The 20,781-nt window shown below is 38.4% G+C and overlaps 1 protein-coding gene and 2 non-coding genes across 4 annotated transcripts in view; 2 read left to right on the top strand and 1 right to left on the bottom strand.

The window, feature by feature from the left end:
• The window catches only part of kif26ba (kinesin family member 26Ba), a 72,306-nt gene that overhangs the window by 11,814 nt on the left and 39,711 nt on the right, over positions 1-20,781 (bottom strand). For both annotated transcript variants that reach the window (XM_057343313.1, XM_057343312.1), the window contains exons 5-8: positions 13,378-13,561; positions 6,131-6,343; positions 5,751-5,844; positions 348-610 (exon numbers count right to left, since the gene is read on the bottom strand). In XM_057343313.1, the coding sequence (XP_057199296.1) occupies positions 348-610; positions 5,751-5,844; positions 6,131-6,343; positions 13,378-13,561 (754 nt within the window). The remainder of the gene's footprint in view (positions 1-347; positions 611-5,750; positions 5,845-6,130; positions 6,344-13,377; positions 13,562-20,781) is intronic.
• Positions 11,835-11,909, top strand: trnal-uaa (transfer RNA leucine (anticodon UAA)). The gene has a single exon. It is a non-coding gene; the product is annotated as a tRNA-Leu (tRNA).
• Positions 12,834-12,916, top strand: trnal-uaa (transfer RNA leucine (anticodon UAA)). The gene has a single exon. It is a non-coding gene; the product is annotated as a tRNA-Leu (tRNA).

The raw sequence follows: 20,781 nt of genomic DNA on the forward strand, positions 1-20,781 counted from the left end.
TCCAGAGAGTAGTGAACACACGCACAGCAAGTGGTGACCACACGTACCCCCGGAGCAGTGGGCAGCTATCACTGCAGCACCCGGGGAGCAAGTAGGGGTAAAGAGGTGCCTTGCTCAAGGGCACCTCAGTCGTTACCCACCGGCCCTGGGGATCGAACCGGCAACCTTCTGGTCACGAGTCCGACTCTCTAACCATTAGACCACGAGGGACTTCAAGCGGGTTCGGTACACGCAAGTCTCACATCCGGGTACTTTCCTGCGTTCTTGTGTTCTTGAGTGTTGGAACCGGACTTTGACGGTTATTGATGATGTAGAGCGAGAACGACGCATATTGAGAAGTGTTTTACCTGCATTCCGCAGATGGGGTCCTCGCAGAGATAGACCCCCGGAGACTGACCATCCTGCAAACTGCCTGTTGCCACCTCAGACAACAAGTCCTTCAGGTTTTCCTCTTTTCCCCAGACCTCGACTGCAGACACTCGTACGGAAAACCGCGCGCCTGTCTTTTCCTTGCATTCGTTGATCAGTTTAAAGAGCCAGGAAATGGCACAAGGAATGATCCCCAAACTCTGCATGGACTCGTCCTTGCCGATCATCGTGTAGGATTTCCCTGCAATAAAGAGTCAAGTTTACAGAGTGTTCACTGTTTAGGAAAACAGACTGATGATACATTTAGCCAAGATCTAACCTGGTGGGACTGTTCTACTGACAAACAGATCTTAAAAAAGATCTTAAAAGATAAAGATAAAAAACTACAGATTTAACTGATATAGTAGTATTTAGATTATATTAAGAAGTGTTACCCAAGGAGCTTTAGGTGCACCCCAAACTCATAACCAAAGTGGGGCGCAGAACAGAACACCTGCATCTATTGATGTGACTCTAATTCAAATGCACAAAAGCACAGTTTTTTTTGAGTCTGGACTGAGAAACAAAAATAAACAGAGGAAAAAATGAAATCTACATTTAGGTAAAGCGTATTTTTATTCATTTAGACTTTTAAACACAATTTTGTTCAGTTTCAATTTCGTTGCCTTGGAATTATAAGGTTCCATCTGACATTATTGTCAAAAGTGAGTTATTTACATATTCTTATTTTGTGACAATTTATTTACATTATATGATGTTGTTTCTTTACATTGTGTACATTTTCGGACTTTTTAGAAAACAAAAAGCTTTTGTGTACAAAGTCAAATGGAATGCAAACACTTCAAAGCTTAATTTCTCAAAACTGCTCAATTCCATGGCATCGATTTATTCATTTACTTTATATATTTGTATCTTATTAACGAAATCATTTTATTAGCTTTATTTTTGTTAACAATAATAAGACTGGGATTGAAACCTATAGGGTTAAACAATTCTACAGATAAACAGATATGTTTCACGGGTTTATTGCAGTTCCTATTGTAATACAGACAGGATCATATCTTCTATTTGTTCAAAGATGTTGATAATCATAATATTAATTATATTATGAATTAAATAAAAAAAATTACATACTATAATTTTAAGCAAACTAAACCAGTACTTCACATACGATCAATTTCCGATGAATTTCTGGCCGCAGAAATATAATACGAATGTGTCTGGTGTATTTCACACTTTTTAATGTGATACTTAGCTTTCAGACGGCCACTCTGGCATAAACCTCAGTGACAGATGTCATACACATACTAGGTAAAAACACACATGAAAACACTTAAAAGTCTGGGGAAAAAAGACAAAATTAGCATAACTGTGCTTATAAATATGATCAGAAAATGTAGCGTGCCTATTCAAGAGGGCATTTTATCTGGCCTAAATGGATTTTTACGTCCTCAAAAGCTCTTAGGTTTGAAAGTACGCTGACATGTGCCATATGTCTGGCTGTGCTCGAGTAAGCACATAAGCCGTGTGGGCAGCACTGGGCATTAACAGCAGGTTTGCCCACAAAACCAGAACCGGCACAACAGCCTGTTGATTGGCAGCGTGTGTGGATACATTTCTGGACATTGCCCTCCATGCCGGGACATGAAGAAACACCCCTGCTGTTGACATGAAAGGGACCACTAAACAAAGCCATATGTCACACTACACATTCTGGTCAGATTAAACTTCAAAAGCTGTAATGGAGGAGAGATGATCAAATTCATTAAAGGGGTCATAGGAATACGTGTTTTTCTTTTTTTTTTGGTGTGTTTTAAATTGCCCATGCATGTATTAAGACACGTAAAATTGCAAAAATGAAAGTGTCGGAATAAAAGTTGCATTCTATGTAAAAGCGAATGCTCACCCAGACCTGCCTGAAACGCCTCGTGTAACCGCACCCCCACAAATCTACGTCAGTTGGTGGTATGATTTGACTAAGACCACCCAAATGTATACGCAAGTGAGGTGGGCGTACCTGTCAGTACAATTGAAGAGGAACCTGATGTTCCAAATATGGTAAGGGGCGTTACATTTCCGTCACACGCTTGCAGTATTCGACCAATCACTACGCACTGGTTATCTGGCCAATCATAGCACACCTCGCTTTTCAGAGCAATGAGCTTTGTAAAAAATCCCCGCGTTTCAGAGAGGCGGGGCAAAGAGGAGATACAAACATGCACGGTATGTGGAAAATACAGCATTTTTGAACCTTAAATCGTGTTTACACATTGCATTACATCTAAAACAAACGGTAATATTCGTTTTAGCCGTGTCATATGACCCCTTTAAAGGTTGTTTTCAATAAGAAGGAATATCATTTGCTCAGCTGAGACGTCACAACATGCTATTTAGAAATCTTGATTTCAGTGGTTCCCTGTCCTTCTAGACGGAGGCTGTTTCCTTCACTAAAAAACAAGAGATAAGCGCTTTGTTCTTAATGGGTTTTGTGACACCCGGAGACAAATTGTAATTTAAAACATAAAGATTCTAATTCACAACACATCGAGGAACATTTAAGAAGACTATTTGTGGCAGGTGCTTTGTGAGAGCTCATCTGTCATCACAGGTCCATTGCTTTTGAAAAACACGATTTCATTATAACTATTTCATTTTCAAGAATTTTAAGGCTGAGGAAGATAGAAAAATATAAATACTTTATTTAAAAAGTATATACAACACACTTTAAGAATAAAGATCCTTAAAAGGTTCTTTGCAGCAATGTCATTTCTGGTTCCTCAATGAATGTGACCATTTTAATGTCATTATGAAAAAAATGTTTAGCAGATATATAAATGATAATTTTGCAAACATCCAGTAAGAAGAAATAATGTAGTAATTTGCTTTGCTTGTTTTGACGTCCTTTTTTCATCATGTAAAAAATGTTCCTTCCGTTCCGTATGATTTCACCGTACCGTATCAAAGCTGCTCGAATAAAAGGCTCTTTCAGATCAAATAATGTTGCTGGGCTTTTACTTCCAGGTGGAAAACAAGATTGATGCTCTGTAGCAGATGACCAAACAGAAAAGCGGTAATTCAATCAGTCTGGATGGAGTGTGGCATGATGGGAAGGCGGAGCTTACGAGATTCAATTACTGCAGCATCTCTCTTAAAATTTTTACACACACGCATCCATTATACACTTCAACGTGTCCCTCACTTTTATGGATTCTGACTTATTGCAATAAAGCACAAATAAGCCCCCGGGCTGATCAAGCAATTTCAGGACCGTCCTCGCTCGCGTACGCTGGCAATTTTATAGTCTGAATACAGCGTATCCTCGCAACCAGGAACAAGAGGTCAGGGTGTATTATGCATAGTTCATATTTTGCTCTCTGGTTCATTTAAAAAAGACTACAGGATTGTGAAAACAAATTTGTGTATAAGACTGACAAATCTTGAAAGATTCAATCGGCTGAAAATGCCCACGGTTATTACTCTCAACACGCTAACAGGCCAGCGTCTGGGTTATTACAGCTAGTTAATTAGCCTTGGACCGGTGACCAATGAAATCACAGTTGAATGCTGTTCCAGTGATGTATGAGCCGGTCTTTGGTGTTCAAGTAAAGGTTAATGAAAACAAGGCATCTGAGGCATTACATGCAGCCATCAATTCACTGACCACCAGCCACATTTCTTCTCTTGTTTTCCACACAAATGGATGGTTCATTTTTACGCTCATCCTCCAGAAACAACTCTGGGCAATAACAAAGAAACCGAATGAGATCATCTCGTGGCTACGCATGTTGTGAAGCTAATTCCATCTAATTCTCAGGATGCATGGGGGGGGGGGTGTTTACTGAACATAAAATATGTCAGTGAGATGAAAGCATAACGGTATGAATTAAGGCAAGGAAAATGTCTGGCTGAAAAGGCTCTTACACGATATTAGAAAGGAGCAATGGAAGAGGTTGGTGACAGCAGGTTGATATATTAGAGAACGATGTTGAAATGACACTAATCTCCCTGTCTTGACATAAGGCTGACAAGAGCTTAAAAGAGCAGACAACAGTCTGGTAATTTGAAGCTCATGCTGAAAGTTTTGTAGAGAATTACATGTTCAAACTGGGGAAATGAGATCTGTAATAATATCTTAATTAATTTCCTGTAGCTCAGTGGTTAGAGCACGGCGCTAGCAACACCGAGGTCATGGGTTCGAGCCCAGGGGATTGCACATACTCAAATACAAATGTATAGTATAATGCAATGTAAATTGCTTTGGATAAAAGCATCTGCCAAATGCATAAATGTGATTCTTCTAGACTTGCAGTGAGGTTGAAAATAGAGCAAAACGGGGAACGTTTCCTGCATCTCAGGTATTTTACCTGTAAAAATCTCACAGATATCTACAAGAGAGTTTCAGAAGAGATCTCAACAATGTCACAAAGAGAGCTCAGATTTGTCAGCTTAATATTATTGACGATTTCATTATAAAATCAAACATTTCTTATCAAATCCAGATGATTTTACCGCTACAATCTACATTATTTTTACACCTCCATGCTCTTCATGTATTTGAACAGTTTTCTCATTTGCTTCTGCTTTTTTTTTCTCTTTTAGGAGAAACATCTGTTGATACTCACATGAAAGAATCAAAACTACAGAGGTATTAAAGAGCAGTGTTGGGTGTAACTAGTTGCTAAGTAATTAGTTACTGTAATTTAATGACTTTACCCTGGGGAAAGTAAAGTAAGGGATTACTTTTAATTTTTCTGTAATTGAATTACAGTTACATCTGATGTAATCGAACTAATTACTGTGTAATTGGTAATGCATGCTTTAAAGTATCCTTCTCACATTTGTAATACTTTGGTCAGGTAATAAAAATACTTTATGTAGTTTTATATTATTTATTTGAATAAATTAAAAGAGCCGTTGCATGTCTATCCTTGAATCACTTAACTAATCAAGGTTGATATGGAACATATAAAGTAATTAGTAATATGTAATTAAATACTTTTTGGAAAGAGTAATATGTACAGTAATCTAATTACACTACTGAAAATGTAATTAGTAACTAGTAATTAATTACTTTTTCAGAGTAACTTACCCAACACTGTTAAAGAGTAACCTCTGATCAATATCCTCTGGGTTACATTTTAATTGCATACTATTATTATAGCCCTTGTGCCCCTTCTAATTTTCCAAAAGCCCATCGATGGATGAACCACTTTTAATATTAATAAATATTAGGCATTTGTCATTAAATAAAATTGTCTTGCTCGTGTGTATCTTTCCCATCAGTGACCTGCTCTCTAGATATCCGCATCGACCACAAAAAAATCCATATCCACAGACGACCAGCCAAAGAGTCTGTCGGTTATCTGCTTGAAGCCACTTACCTAGTTTGGAGTGTCCAAAACAAAACACGCATCCGTCTGCTCCATTGACCACAGACTGGATGACCTCAGCCACGGTTCCTGCACACACCTCCGCCTGATGCCAGGAAACACACAACAGGCAATCAAATGCATGCACAATACTTATATAGGCATATCAGTTTTGAGTTTTTCACATATTTATATAGTTTGCTAGGATTTTAGGAGCTAGTTAGATTGGGGTTTTTTTTATAATGCCTATACATGCAGAAATGAATGGGGAAAATAGTTCAAAAGTGCTGAAAAAGTTGACAGTCATTACTGGTTTTGAAAAATGAGCTTACTAAAAAGTAAACATTAAAGGTTTTGTTGCTTTGGTTTGTAAAAACATAAAGATCCTTTACCTGAGAGGCATCATGGGAGAAGGCAGCATCAAAGGCGAACATCTTTGGAGGAACCTGATTGGAGGTGCCGCGTTTCTGGGATTGATTCGGCTGAGAGTTGGCCGCTGGGTCCATGATGGTCACTTGCTTCTTACGCGAATCAACCTTCAGGAAAGAGCTGGATTCTGCCGCGCTGGTGGGCGTTGAAGGACACACGCGTACCATCACTTTCACCTGCACAGAAACACAGCGACCTTCCTCTCAGCATTGAATCAAAGTGGCAAGTTCTAAAGAAGCAGCTATATATAAGCACAAAACAACATTCAGCTTGAGGGAAAACATGCTTTTTAGGTTCTTAGCTTTATGGATGACAGATTTAGTTTGTCTCTGCTTTCTAAACACTAAGTATGCTGTTTTATGTGGTTTTAAACTTTGCCACGGCGCCATGGCTGCATTTGAATCAGAGAAGATATAGAATTGTTTTGCGATATTAAAGAGTTATTTATAAATGTCACTTGCCGCAACAGCAAGCATTAAACTTTAACGTTACTAAACACAGTCTGGAAGATTTGGAAAGATATTTTTGTTTGGAGGACTAAAAGTATGTGTTATTTGTAAAGATTTGAAAAGGATTCTGGATAAAGAAAGATTCAAAGTCATTTCAATGTTGTATGGTATAAACAAAAGTAAACTAGTCTGAAGTAAACATTATTAATATTGCCAAATCAATTCCATCCACCAAATGTTTTGAATCATCTAATCTATAGCTGTTTAGATATGCATTATAAATGGTAAACACATTCCTTTAGAACGCGAAAATAAGTAATACCAATGATGTAATACACCATCTAACGCCGTTAATCTGTTTACCCTTCCAGATGTGTAGCACAGTCGTATATGAGCATCAGACTCAATGTCCTGCTTACAAGCATGTGCTCAGTAAAACCATCATTCTCATGCACTGAAAGCAATTACAGATTAGTAGACTAGAACACAAGGGAGATTGTTGAAGCCCTGCGAGAAAGACAACGGATAAATCTTGGGTTTCCTTCTAGCTACAACATGCATGATACTTGCCCAGCTATAGACTTCAACATTCATCTTTTACTTCATGTTCTAGACACAATGGTTATACAAACACGACTCACATCACAGATATTCTTTTGGGTCGTGTCTTGGACTTACAACCTAAATTGTGCACACCATTGTGTATGTGGGTAGTTGACAAACCTTAAATGGTTTCAGCAAAAATGAAGATAAATCTCTCGTATGCTATTTTATAAATATTAATATTAATAATAAAACTAATATATTATGAACAGTTTTCTACATTTTTGCTGTGTCACACCATATAACACATGTACGGTTCAAGGTCACATTTCAAGATAAATATGTTTTCAAAGAGCAGATTTTCCAATCCTTTAATGGTACACAAATTCTTTGTCTCCTCAATGCAAATCTAAAATCAAAGCAGCTAACATAATTGTAATAGTCTCAAATTATTTAATTTTATTATTTATTTTTTTATTTTATTTTATATTTAATTTAATGTTATATGTTATGTTATGTTATTTTTTATGTTATTTTTTATTTTATTTTAGTTTATTTTAGTTTAGTTTTTTTGTTTTGTTTTGTTTTGTTTTATTTTAGTTTGTTTTTGTTTGTTTGTTTGTTTGTTTTGATTTGCTTTTACTATATTTTATAAAATTTTATTTTATCATAACAGAAATTATGTGACAAGAGTTACATGACAAATATTACTCTTATGGGTTTGTAATTTGTTTTAACCATCGGTAAAAGCAAAAGTCCTACTTGCTCTATAAACCACAATAATTATTTTTCCCCAGAATCAACCCTTTAGGTCTAGATTCTGTGAAGGAAAAGATGCCGATCCTTCTGTTTGTCAAACAAACTTCTAGGAATATAATTTGAGTGTGTTAAATATTTCATTGCAGTATTATTAAATAGCAAAGAGAACAATGGTTACTTTTTTGCATATTCTGCCTGAATTATTCATGAAGCGAAGTTGAGAATAAACCACAGCAGTACCTGCTGAATATATGAGCAAACTCAAGACAGTTCTTCAGTAGTCAAAAAAAGGAATGCAGATAACATCTGCATCAAGACAGTTCTTCAGTAGTCAAAAAAAGGAATGCAGATAACATTTCACATTGTAATGATGCAGTTATTTCATGCATTGCTGCCGATATGTCACCGGCATCATAATCCACCAGAAATGTGGCAGCGTTTGTTGCAATGCTACGTCTGAAGCTATATACAATTTGACTTATCTGTGATTGTGTAGTCTACCTTTGACATAAATCTCTGAACCATAGCGATAAGTCATAACATCAAGAGCTTCAAACGGTCTTACATCTCATAACGGCAGTAAACCTCTTTCTATTCCCATAGTTGGCCATGCATTACGCCTTCGGTTTGACTCCCAGTTTTGATTAGCCACGTCCAGCGTGCCTGGTTTTTACTCTAAACCAATTACCTTGTATCGCCACAGCGAATAAAATTACGTGTTTTCGGTGATTTGCGTCACAACCGAATGCATGCGTTGAGCATCTGATTCACGGAGGCAGGGATGAGATCACCGCAGGGGGGCTCATTAACTAGCATATGTGGCCGGATGGTGGAGGAGGTGGTCTGCCTGTGAGCTCTTGTGGGTGAGAGCTGTTTGGAGATGGCAGCACGACTAATTAAAGGAGATTCTTGTATTCTTGTTATTACAGATCTTCAAGAACAATAAAGCGAGCGCCAAACCCACATACTCACTGAGTGGTGGCCACACAGCTATAATTATTCATCATTACATTCTGTTAGACCAATTTTATGCATCCTGAAATACAATACAGTGGCCTCTGAAAGCCGCACTTAAATGTACTTGCATTAGGATCAAAACAAGTGATGTGCAAACAAATGATGCCAGACCTTTTCTCAGAACTGACTTTACTGAGTCATGACTTTTAACCACCTGGTCTTCCAAATGTCCCACCAGAGTAGGTGTTGTTCTTCACATTACTTAAGGACAATTTCACAAGTTTGACAAGCAGAAAGTGTCTAAATATGTTGTGTACAGCACAGTAGACAAACATCTTTATCATTTAAACTTGACAAAAACGGTTATTTTAGTTTACTAAAGTTAAAACTTTGAAAATGTTTTTGTTTATTAAAATCAAATCAATATTGGCCTAAAAATGATTGGAAAAACTTCAACTAAACGAAAATATGAAATGTTGCTTCAGAAATAAACTGAAATAAGTTTAAGGCACTAAAATTAGTAAACCATATCTAAAAATAATACAAAATGAATCTTATATAGCAACATAAGAAATAAACAAATAACTAATACAATGACAAAAGCATAAAACAAAATTGCTAAAAAAATCAAATAAAAAGAATACTAATAAAATAAATAATAAATAAATATAATATAAAATTATAAAGTAATTAATTACAAAGTATAAATGTATATAATTAAGTATAAAATTAAAAATAAAAGCACATTTAAAATATTAATAAAACTAAAAACACAACTATAATAACTCTGCTTACTTTTCTTTTAAAGTAAAACAAAATATTTGTTCTATTTTTAAATAAATGCAACATAGTTTGATATTTTGTTATCTAAAACAGTTCATTTAATGTATTCATTCACTTTTGAATAATTTTAAAATATTTTCATCTACTTTATTTGGTCAACGTTTTTGAATTTAAAGAGAGGTGTCATGATGAAATGTCAATAGCACACCTTTCATTTCAATGATTGATTTGATTTATATCTTGACATTTGAAGTATAGCTCAGGATCAAGACAGATCAGATCCCGCTTGTAGAAAAATAGGCTATTCATTCGTAGCTGTATAACAGACCAGAGAAGGCAAGCTCTTTATGGCTGTCTGTGTGTGTTCCCCTACTGGATTTATCTACATAATCAATAAGATTTTCATTTATATTGTCCATTACAACAAATAGATAGGCTAAGTCAGAAGTCTTGACATGGTTTCTGCAGAGACAGCTTAATTAAACACACATTTATTTACAATCCAAAGTTATGAATTTATCTATTGTATTACTGTATATCATTTAACACTGTGCAGTGATTTATACGAATTCAATTTACACAGCAATATTCAGAGGATCATTTTAGGTCAGGGTCTCAAACTAAGAGAATATTGAATTCCCATACGCTCTGCACGCTCCTCGATAGCCCTGAGGTGTTTTTCTTTAACACCTTTATTTTAGAAAGTGCTATTAAAAATTGATTAGGCAGTGAATGTCTATTTGTCAAGGTCAGGGGGGCGCCAGCCATGTGATTGATGAATCTGTCGAGCTTGCACAGCTCCTTTAAACTACCAGAAACGTTGAAATGAGTGAGGATGGAATGGACGGAGTTTTAATTATGATGTCATCTAAGAAAATAATGCAGAATAATTAGAAACAGAAAGGAAGTATCTTCATTTATAGATGTGTAATAGATGTGATTTGTCTTTGTCTAACGGAATAGTTCACAAAAAAAATTACATTTTCATTAATTACTCACTATGCAGTTTCACGCCGTCATACTTTTACGATGTTTATATCTGGAACATTAAAGCATTCCACGTGTGAAAACACCATTGGTTCACACATAATCATTCTCTTGTGTGTTCAAACATTTACATTACATTGCATTTGGCACATGCTTTTATTTAAAGCAACAGTTCATTCAAGACATTCATTATTAGCATCAATATGTGCATTCCAAGAGATTTAAACCCATGACTTTTGCACTGCAAAAGCAATGCATCACCAGTAGTAAAGAAGTATAGCTAAAAGTATAGTCGATCGTTTTCATTTTTGGCAGAACTGTTCCTTTAAATCGCATTTCCAAGTGCTGCCATTAGTAAAATAACAGTAACCGCCCCTGGGTTCCTTTACTTTAATCTCATCATACTGTTTTGTCAGAAAACTCAATCGGGGAGCCACCCCACCTCCCATCATAGTGTGAATGATGATTGCTCTGTGAATTGGGACAAAGTAAAAAATGTCAAAATGTCAAAGACATTTTCAAGCATTCTTAATCATTTTCATATTATTCAAAAGGGAAATGTCATGAATGTCACATGTAAATTTGATGGAACACAGGGTTGCATTTTCCTTTTGAAGTGATTTTATTAGTTACATTAAATTATCTAAGAGCAAATATGCACGATATGCCTGTATCTTAGATGTATATCTCCAAGATTTCATCCCCACTTTCATATCAAATCTTACAGCAGCTCAAGCAGTCTGATAGACCCGCTACACCCACCGTTATCTTATCTCGCAATGTTCTTATTTCCAAAGGCCACAGTTGCAACCCAGTCTCTTGGGATAGCTGACATTTTTCCTCTGTAAATGCCAGCATTTGCATTGCCCACCATCCCGCTCATAAGCATCTCATTTTAGATCGCAGGTACAAGCAGCACAACATGCGGCCTAATGTGGGTGTAGTTTGCAGATGAACTCAAGCTGTTTCGGTGCGAGAAACGTGTTGGCGTTACAAGATGACTCTGTGTAAACTCACCAAAAGTTCTAGAAAGCGTCTCGACAACAACTCGGCATGTGGTTAATTATGCATTTCGAAAAAATGCTTTACAGAAGATGCATTTGACAGCAACCCACAGCCTTAGCATATGAACCGGCTTCATTTGGTGAGCTCAAACGCCAGGACTGGCTTACAAAAGCTTACAAACATAACCAGGATGGCCGAGTGGTTAAGGCGTTGGACTTAAGATCCAATGTCCTCGTGGGTTCGAACCCCACTCCTGGTAACAGATTAACCATTTCTATTCTGCTGCATCTGAAACAAAAAGACACATGCGTCTTCCTAAAAAGAAAGCGGATGTCCATACCTAAACTGTAGCATTATTATACAGAGACTGATGAGCTGAACTCCCAGTTTAAACACTGGATTTGTGAAGCAAACAGGTCGGATGAATACATTCTTGTATATTTAATTGTGGAATTTGAGATCAAAGACCCATCATCTAAGTTCATGCATCTTAAACTACCCATCACCTGCATCTCTCCTGCAGCACTATATATTCACCTGCATGAATTCTGCAGGCAGGCAACACTCCTCGGCATCCGCCCCATATGTTCTCCAACACTGCCAAGGCACGGATCTGATCTGCAGTCTACAGTTCTCAGCCAACTCAAATATATGACACCTGTGTCATGAAAACTACACTGAAGCTACTTGTATTACCTTCGGTTCAGAATGAATTCTTTCTCAGCGATTTTTATTTGTACAATCAAACACATTTGTGCACAGATGTGCACAGTCTACTGTGTACAGTACTGTGGCCATTTGTTTTCAGTTCCAGCGTTCACCTCTGATCTTCAAACAAGATGAACAAACATACTAGAAGCTATTACATGTTCAATCGATACAGTCTGATCACCTCAGTATTGCCCTTCCAGCTTTGGTGCGTGCCCATTTCATCAAAACTTTCACCGCAACGGACGGGGTGACAAATGAGGGGTCTAGCCTGCCCTCCCCAAGCATCTTTAAATATTGCATCAGTCAATGGTTGTTAAAATGTTGGACTTGGTCCAGTGGATGTGTGTGTGTGTTCAGACCCCACCCCACTACTGTTAGCGGAGCAATTATTGTTATACTTTGCAATTATTGTCATATGGTGCCACAAAGACCTGCCATGGCTGATATAGCTATTTACATGTGTTCCAACCAAACCAGGATGGCCGAGTGGTTAAGGCGTTGGACTTAAGAACCAATGGACATTTGTCCATGTTGGTTCGAACCCCACTCCTGGTAAAAAAAAGTATCAAAATCTTTAGGCAAATGTACCATTAATGTCTGAATGCACCATAAACCAGGACAACAACTGTGTAAGCATACAAATAAAGAGAAAGTGACCTATTTGTCAGATATGGTGACCCATACCCGAAATGTGACCCATCCAGTGAGTCGTGAACACGCGTACACCCGGAGCAGTGCCTGGGCAACCTTCTGGTGACGAGTCCAACTCTCTAACCATTAGGCCACCACTGAACCTACAGGATAATGGCTGCAAAATGACTTAATATTGATATACAATAGTGGTGTAGAGAGGATGCCGAGGCTACAGATTAAAAACAAACTGCTCATTCATTTATGTTTATATGTTAACGGAAAACAGATCCAACCAACTAAACAAAGACTAATAAAACTGAACTACTGTACAGCTAAAACTAAGACCTTCCTGGTATACATTGAGAAACTAAAATAGACCTTACCTTGCCCATGCCAGGAGTGTCTTTGACTTTGTTGACCGCACGTAAGAGGCAGGGCGGAGCAGGGGGCGGAGACACCTGCAAGATTCCGCTGAAGTTGGTGGGAAAGAGGGGCGGATCACATGCCACAGGAGGGGCGGGACGCTGCTTCTTTTTCTTGGATGACAGATTCAATTTCTGGGCAGCCCTAGGGAGAGCAAACACAAGCCGTTAGGACGGGGGAAAACTATAGCGGATGTATATGTGTGCAAGATCTTCAAACAGCACCTCAACATTTTTTCAACATTCTTCAAGGTCAATGCACTGGTCGAGTGGTTAAGGCGTTGGACTTAAGATCCAATGGACACATGTCCTCGTGGGTTCAAACCCCACTCCTGGTAGTGGAGCTGATGCTTTAACGTTAAAACAGAAACTTAAACGAAGGTTCTGAGATGAACTTCTAGCGCTGATAAACCCCACCAGGATATAGAAATTAGCAGTGTTGTAAAATATTGTTTGCATTAATTTTTTGTAACAACTGTCCCTGTGTAATTTGTGACTGCATGTAAATCCCAATATTGTGCTTTCATTCAAAATAAACTTGCAGATGCTGTCCAGAAATCACATGCAGACCCAAAGTAAATGAGTTTATCCACATACAGCAGCTGTAACATGAGGAAAACCTCGCGTATTTAGTGCTTGCAGAGATATTGAGAAGTGCTGTGGCTTAAGAGTGGAAGCCGCGAGGGTCGATTGACTCCAGCCGTGGTTTCACAGCCTGTAAGAAACTGTTTCAATTGGCCCTTAGAAGAGTATCGATCCCCAGGTTCACCTGACCAAACATATCTGTGCAGAGGCTTATCAAAGCCTCATTTAGACTCTCAAAGGACTCAGATGCTGGAGGCTGGAATTGAAATGGAAAAAACTGAACAGCCATCTTGAGAACTCAAATATGAAATCATTATTTTTTGCCAGGGATAAGGAAGCTTCTGCTAGGGCGCCTGTGCAAACTCGAGGGAGATTGATGTCACGCATCCACTTACAATCAGTTTGGGTCCTTTTGGTTAAAAGGACTTGCAAAAATGGTGGGACACATTCCAGGTAGCACGGTACATCTCTAAGATGTCTGCTAAAGATCTGGAAAACATCTGCTGTGTAACAACATCTGACAAACGTCTTAGAAAAGGCAGTTTACATACATTCTAAATTATAAACATCTTACAGACATCTTCTAGATGTCTACATGACATCTGACAGGAAACGTCGTACAGACATATTGCAGATAAGCAAACGATTAAAAATACGTCTTGCAGATGTAAATGTAGACGTCTCCCAGAAATCATTAAACCAGTACAAAGCCAGTCTTTTCAACAGAAAAAACAATGCAACCATTCTCCCCTGTTTAGTTGCACAGTTTTAAAGGTCTCGATGTAGTGATGCTTTGCCAAACTCTTCCAAAAACGTACAAGATCCATGATAGCGCAGTTTTACACTCCAAACTTTACCTTAACTTTCAATTTAATCAAAATCTATCGCAAGCACACTTCTACGGGGTAGTCAAAGTGTCCATTTGTTCACTTTGCTGTGGCATTACCTTAAGGCACAATCGTTCACTGCGAAGCAGAAGTTCTCCTCCTCTGCCAACCTGTGCAAATCTATTCAAGGTCAAAGATACAGACGGGAGAGAAAAATAGCTTCTATATAGGCATTTAAAGTAGCCAAGGTCTCCTGGCACAAAAATCACTTCACATTATATAGAAATACACCCTCAGCCTCTGGCTATGAGAGAGGAACTCAAGCGTCGTGATAAAGCAAAGAAAATATTTTTGCTTTTTTTGCACGTGATCGAATTACAGCCCAGTGTAGTGGAGCGAAGTGGTTACTCTGAGAAAAAAGTGAGACAAAAATAATAAACACCCTGGCAGATAAGAGTTGGTGGAAATATAGCTGGAAGTAATAATAATGGTCTGTGTTTGTATAGAGATCAAATCTGGAGATGTAGTTACGGCGCAACCTATGAAATCATCAGCCCGGCGTTTTGGAGGCCAACAAAATGAGCAGCCTACCCTTGAAATGAGTAAATCATCACCTGGATATGTTTTCAGTGTGTGCGTTGAACTTTGAGTAATCCCCATGAGGTTGTGACGAGGCAAATGGCTGAGCTTCAAGATTTCGTGTGAAATGCAAAGTGAGGTAATTATTATGACACTCATTAATGTCTGAAAAACTTACACAAGACACAAAGAACGGCCAAAACCTTGTTTTCCCAACTTCTAATGAGCTGGCAGGCAAAGTCTCATAAAGTTACAAAGAAACTGTTGTTGTCTCCACCACAGGCTTCTGATTTCAACCCTCTTGTCCTAGAAAAACAAGCAAAGCATCTTTCTTACCTGCTCGAGAGACCCGATGAAGACGAAAATGCCTCGTGTTAAAAGCCGAAGCGCATTGAATGGGGAAATTGTCTGAAGGAGGACACTTTGCTTGAATTGGCTTGAACCAATTGAAGTCAGTCGAGATGTGGATGTGTTATTTTGCGAAGGCGTTAATGAGATTTCCTTAAATAGCATCTTAGAAGAACATTCAACTCAGACTTGGAAAGCAAGCAACAACTCTGAAGAAGCACAATATACATACGATTAAGCCATTTTACACCACATACACATAGAAAGGTAAATACAAAAATAACTAGCCTTCGTATTAAAATTCAGAGTAACAAGTATCACTAATCTTTGACATTTTCTAAATCAAATGTGTGCAAATCTCGCCACTGTGATGCTGAAGGTTATGGGGGGTTGTTAAGTTATGTTTGCAGGTGATTATTTTGTTTGTTCGTGTCCTTCGTGATTTTTTGCCATAAATACATCTTTTTTATGTTTGTCACTGGGTTTTGCAAATATCTAAATCTAACCAATAAAAAGCATTAAAAAGTGCTTGTCAACTTTGACCACACAGTATAGTCTTTATGTCCATTTCCTGAAAAACAGCAAATTTGGACAGAAGGACAGTAACGCAAATCAAAATGTAATACTTTGCATTTGTATTCAGATTTGTTTAAATCCATAGCTCTATAGTAATAATGTGAGCAGCACTAAGACATTTACATCTTTTTCCTGACATTTAATCACATTTCAGTAAATCTCGAGAAAATCAGAATTCCTTTCTCACCTGTCCATCATTTAGAGGGCCCGAGGACCCCTAACTGTCCAGCGTTCAATTCTTCCGTCCGCTCTTTAAACAACTGTCCACCTTCAATGAATTCTGCAGCACACCCTATAGATCCAACCTGGACTTTGACAGCTTCTCAAGAATCCATTAGTTCTCCGTGTTGTGCTATTTGTGGCCGGAAGATAATGCCGAGCGCCCCTCCTCAGGCGTATCGACAGCAGACAGAAGCGTTTCTTCACCAGCGAGACGATAGCGTAATCCCCACACCTGAGCACTTCTGACTGCCTACGCGCCCTCTCCTTCTCTCTCTCATTGCCGTTTCTTACTCTCTCTCTCTCTCTCTCTCTCAGTTTCTCCCATCTGTATCTCAATTCAGCTCGTTCTCGTTGATGATGTTGTTCAAGAAAGGATGTCCAGAGTCAAGATGCCAAAAAACCAAAAGCAGCCGAGAGAAACAGGAAGCAGGGAAAACAGGAACGACATCACATATCACACTGTACTCGGCTGATAATGTCTACTATTCGATCTCGCCACCACTTTTGCTCTATCTCTCAAGCTCTCTCTTTCCATCTGTAACACTTCACACTTCTCCAGGGATTTCTTTTCAAATGCACAGCCAACGGTACCCGAGTTGGACCCAGAGCTCTGGCACCTGTAATGACTCTTTCCAAACTGCAGCATGAAATCACACAAAAATTAAATAAAATGAAATGACATTAAATGCAGGTCCAATGTTCTGTTGGAAACTGCAAGGCCTCATGGGAAATGTCTACTTTGCAGTCTTATGAAGTATGAGGTTTGGAGGACTGGAAACATATGTTAGGGGGAGATATTTAAGCCTAGAATGTATGGAACCCTTCCTAAACTCAAGATGCGCAAACGAGAAAGAGATTGCCATCTGGATGTATTAAACATCAGTTTTAGATATAGAGCAGAAAGAAAGTTGCCAAGAGGAAAGAAAAAATGCATTTCAGTTGTTTCCAAGATGGCTTGACCAATATTCTTATCAAATTAAGGTGCAAAGCATTTATTTACATTATATGTATTACATACACATATACTGTATTTATTATATACAGTACCGTACATGTAATCATTTTCCTATTTTTTTTCATGTAAAGCTGAACCAATGCTACATTGTAAAAAAGCGCTATATAAATAAGCTTGAATTGAATTATACCATAACATGACGTAGCGCGTTCAAGGTATACTGTATATAATCTTTAAGCATTCCCTGAGAATCAAGACCTTGGCGTTGTTAGCACTATGCATGTTGTTGACAACCTGAAAAGAGTGGGTTGTCCTCTCTCTGCTATAAAAAGGCAATAACTGTCTTTGTTGCATTTTCTGAGACAGGACAAGTCATTAAATGACTAATGCAGTCAGACGTAAAGTCAGATGCACCCTATACAGACAGAACAGTATAAACGTGAAGACAGGCTTGGTTATAATAAATAAAACAACCTTGGTCTCCCAAAACGCATATTCACTTTCAGAACAGACATGTCTGGCACTGCTTGAGTCTCGATACACTGAAGATGTGGGTACAGCGGATCTGTCTTTTAATTTCCCTGTCATTTCTCATACGTTCTGTTCCGGTTCACAGCTGCCACATTGAGATTCAAACCCAAACACAAGCGCATGATGGGGACAGGCCACAGCGTTCCCACCGTCAGCTCTGTGAATTAATACTTTAACACATTCTCCAGAGCTCCGACAGGTCTCACAACGCAAACATCTGTTACTGTACATACCGTTTCTAATTACTTAGCATTCTAGCCATATGGTGAAGATTAAAAGAGACTATTGCATAGGTGGGAAAAATTCTGCTTCAAATATTTCAGCCTGATGATTTAAAGGTGCAAAGTGTAATATTAAGAGGGATCTTTTGACAGAAATCCAATATAATATACATAACTATGTCTTCAGAGGTGTATAAAGACCCTATATAATGAAGCGTTGTTTTTATTACCGTAGAATGAGCTATTTCTATCTACACACACCGCGGGTCCCCTTGCATGGAATTCGCCATGTTGTTTCTACGGTAGCCCTAAATGGACAAACTGCTCTACAGAGCGCGTTTCGTAAATACGTGATCTCCTTCGGCAAAGACGACATCTTCATCCTGTGAGAACTGCCATAGTGCTTCAAAAGAGAGGTGTGGAGTGAGCCGTTGGTTGCAATCCGCTAAAATCTCCACATTGCTCCTTTAATTGACTGGGCTGAGAATTTATTTTGGTTTCTGATGACGCCTCACAGATATTCAGCCAGAGGTCAGCCAGAGCAGCGCCATGAGACACTGAATTATTCCATGCCTAGTTTTAAGAATCACACAATTTTTTCCTCTTTCTAGCTTTGCCCTAGCAGTGCTTTTAGAAACAAACTGTGTCGAAATCACAACAAAACAAGATGCTGCAATGCATTTCCGAATGTTTCTAAAAAGCAAGTCGCAACATTGTTTTTCATTACATGCGTGTTGTTCTTTCTCGCGTAACCCTTGCGATCTCACGCTTTTCATTTTCCTCATCTTAAAGACAAATAATAAGAGTGAGCGTCTGTGTTTCTGCCAGTGTCTGCAGGCCGGATGATGATGCAAAAATAGAGCGGGTCTGGAGGAGCCGGACCCGTGTAAATCCCGGCAGCTCTGACCTGCGGTGCTGTGCAGCGCTCTGCAGATAAGACTCTCTCGGGCTGCTTCTTCACTGGATCATCAAACACACCACAGAAGCTCAGACCGTTCAGGCAAAAATAGAACGCTTTGAGGCGCAAGTCTGTTTCGTGAGTCAGCGATGACAAAGCCATGCTGATAAAAAAGTCAGGTCAGTATTCTCATTAAGCAGGGTGAGATATTCACCTACTTTTCATCCGAGAAACAGAACCGACTAGAAACTTTCACTATGTGTTGAGTTCAGCCGGTAAAGTTTTTCCAATTGTGCGTGTCTTATGCCACAAACATTGTATGGACATGACAGCCTAACAACGCTTTCAAAAATTAAATCAGTTTATTATGAAATTATGGGAATTGTAAGCCATATATTTACGTTTAATTGGCTCAGCAAATGCAAATAGGAAATAGAGAGACTTATCTTCAGTCCATGCTGATCTCTAGAGGTCAATTTCATGCTTCTGTGTGATAATGCTGATAGTTATTACTGTGATTATCATCAGAATTATTACGGCACTCATCTATGGCTGACTCTGGGAATGTTATATTATTAACCTCTATGGTCGGGCATGTCATTTAGCCGTAGCTTAAGAGATACTAACTCATTGTGATCACAGGCTACAAGAGGTCCTGAGGAGAGAACAGCTGGCCTGGGGAGTCAAATCTCATCAATTAAGAATGGAACGATGCTTTGATTTTCCTATATAGTAGAATCAATGATTCACAATCTGATTTATGACACAAAGCAACCAAATCAAGCAGCAAAATCTAATGCAGGCATCGCTTTTACTACATTTTTACTACATTCTACCGAGAGGCGTATTCCAAGGATTCAAAGGGACCGGAAGTCAAATTTAAGTTTTGTATTATACAGATTTATTTATTTCCAAACAGAAGTCCTGAATAGATGTCCCCGTCTGCCATGATCAGCCAAACAGACAGTGCCTCCCCAAACTTATGCCATTAGAATAACGAAAAGCCATACAGGTTTGAATTGACATGAGAGTAAGTAAATGACAACAGATTGTTCATATTTCCCTTTAAAGCTAGAATAGTGGAAAATATTTGAACAGATAAAATGACACAATTCAGCTTTAAGAATCAAGCATTAAAAACTATACTCAATGCTGGTATGAATCTGTCCCAGTTTCGTGTCCATTGTGGTTTTAGCCCCGGTGCACTGGAACGAGGAGAGATCATTATTGCCTGCATTCATAATTGATGTCGGGATCATTAGACCACTTGTCACTGCTTTGTGACACCCTTCAACAGATCGCCCACATTCTCTCACAGCTAAATGGATGAGATCAGGAGTTAATTGCCATGAATTTTAAGTGACTCCTCCCTCCTGTCAAATGAGTGAGGGGTTATCGGTGCAAGCGGAAAGAGGGACAGACAGAATGAGAGAGAGACGTGTAAAAGAAAAGAGGCTGAAATCCATGCCCTTATCAGGGAGCATATTTATGGCCATAAAAAATAAATGTCACATGCATTGCTGTGCTTGGTGTTTTGTGCTTGTTCAGTTTAATGTCTAATTGCTTGTTTTAAACAATCAGATAATTACAATTAGGAGACAATGAGATGAGTTTTTTTGTGTG

The sequence above is a fragment of the Triplophysa rosa genome, linkage group LG10 (assembly GCF_024868665.1).
Source record: "Triplophysa rosa linkage group LG10, Trosa_1v2, whole genome shotgun sequence".
NCBI lineage: Eukaryota > Metazoa > Chordata > Actinopteri > Cypriniformes > Nemacheilidae > Triplophysa > Triplophysa rosa.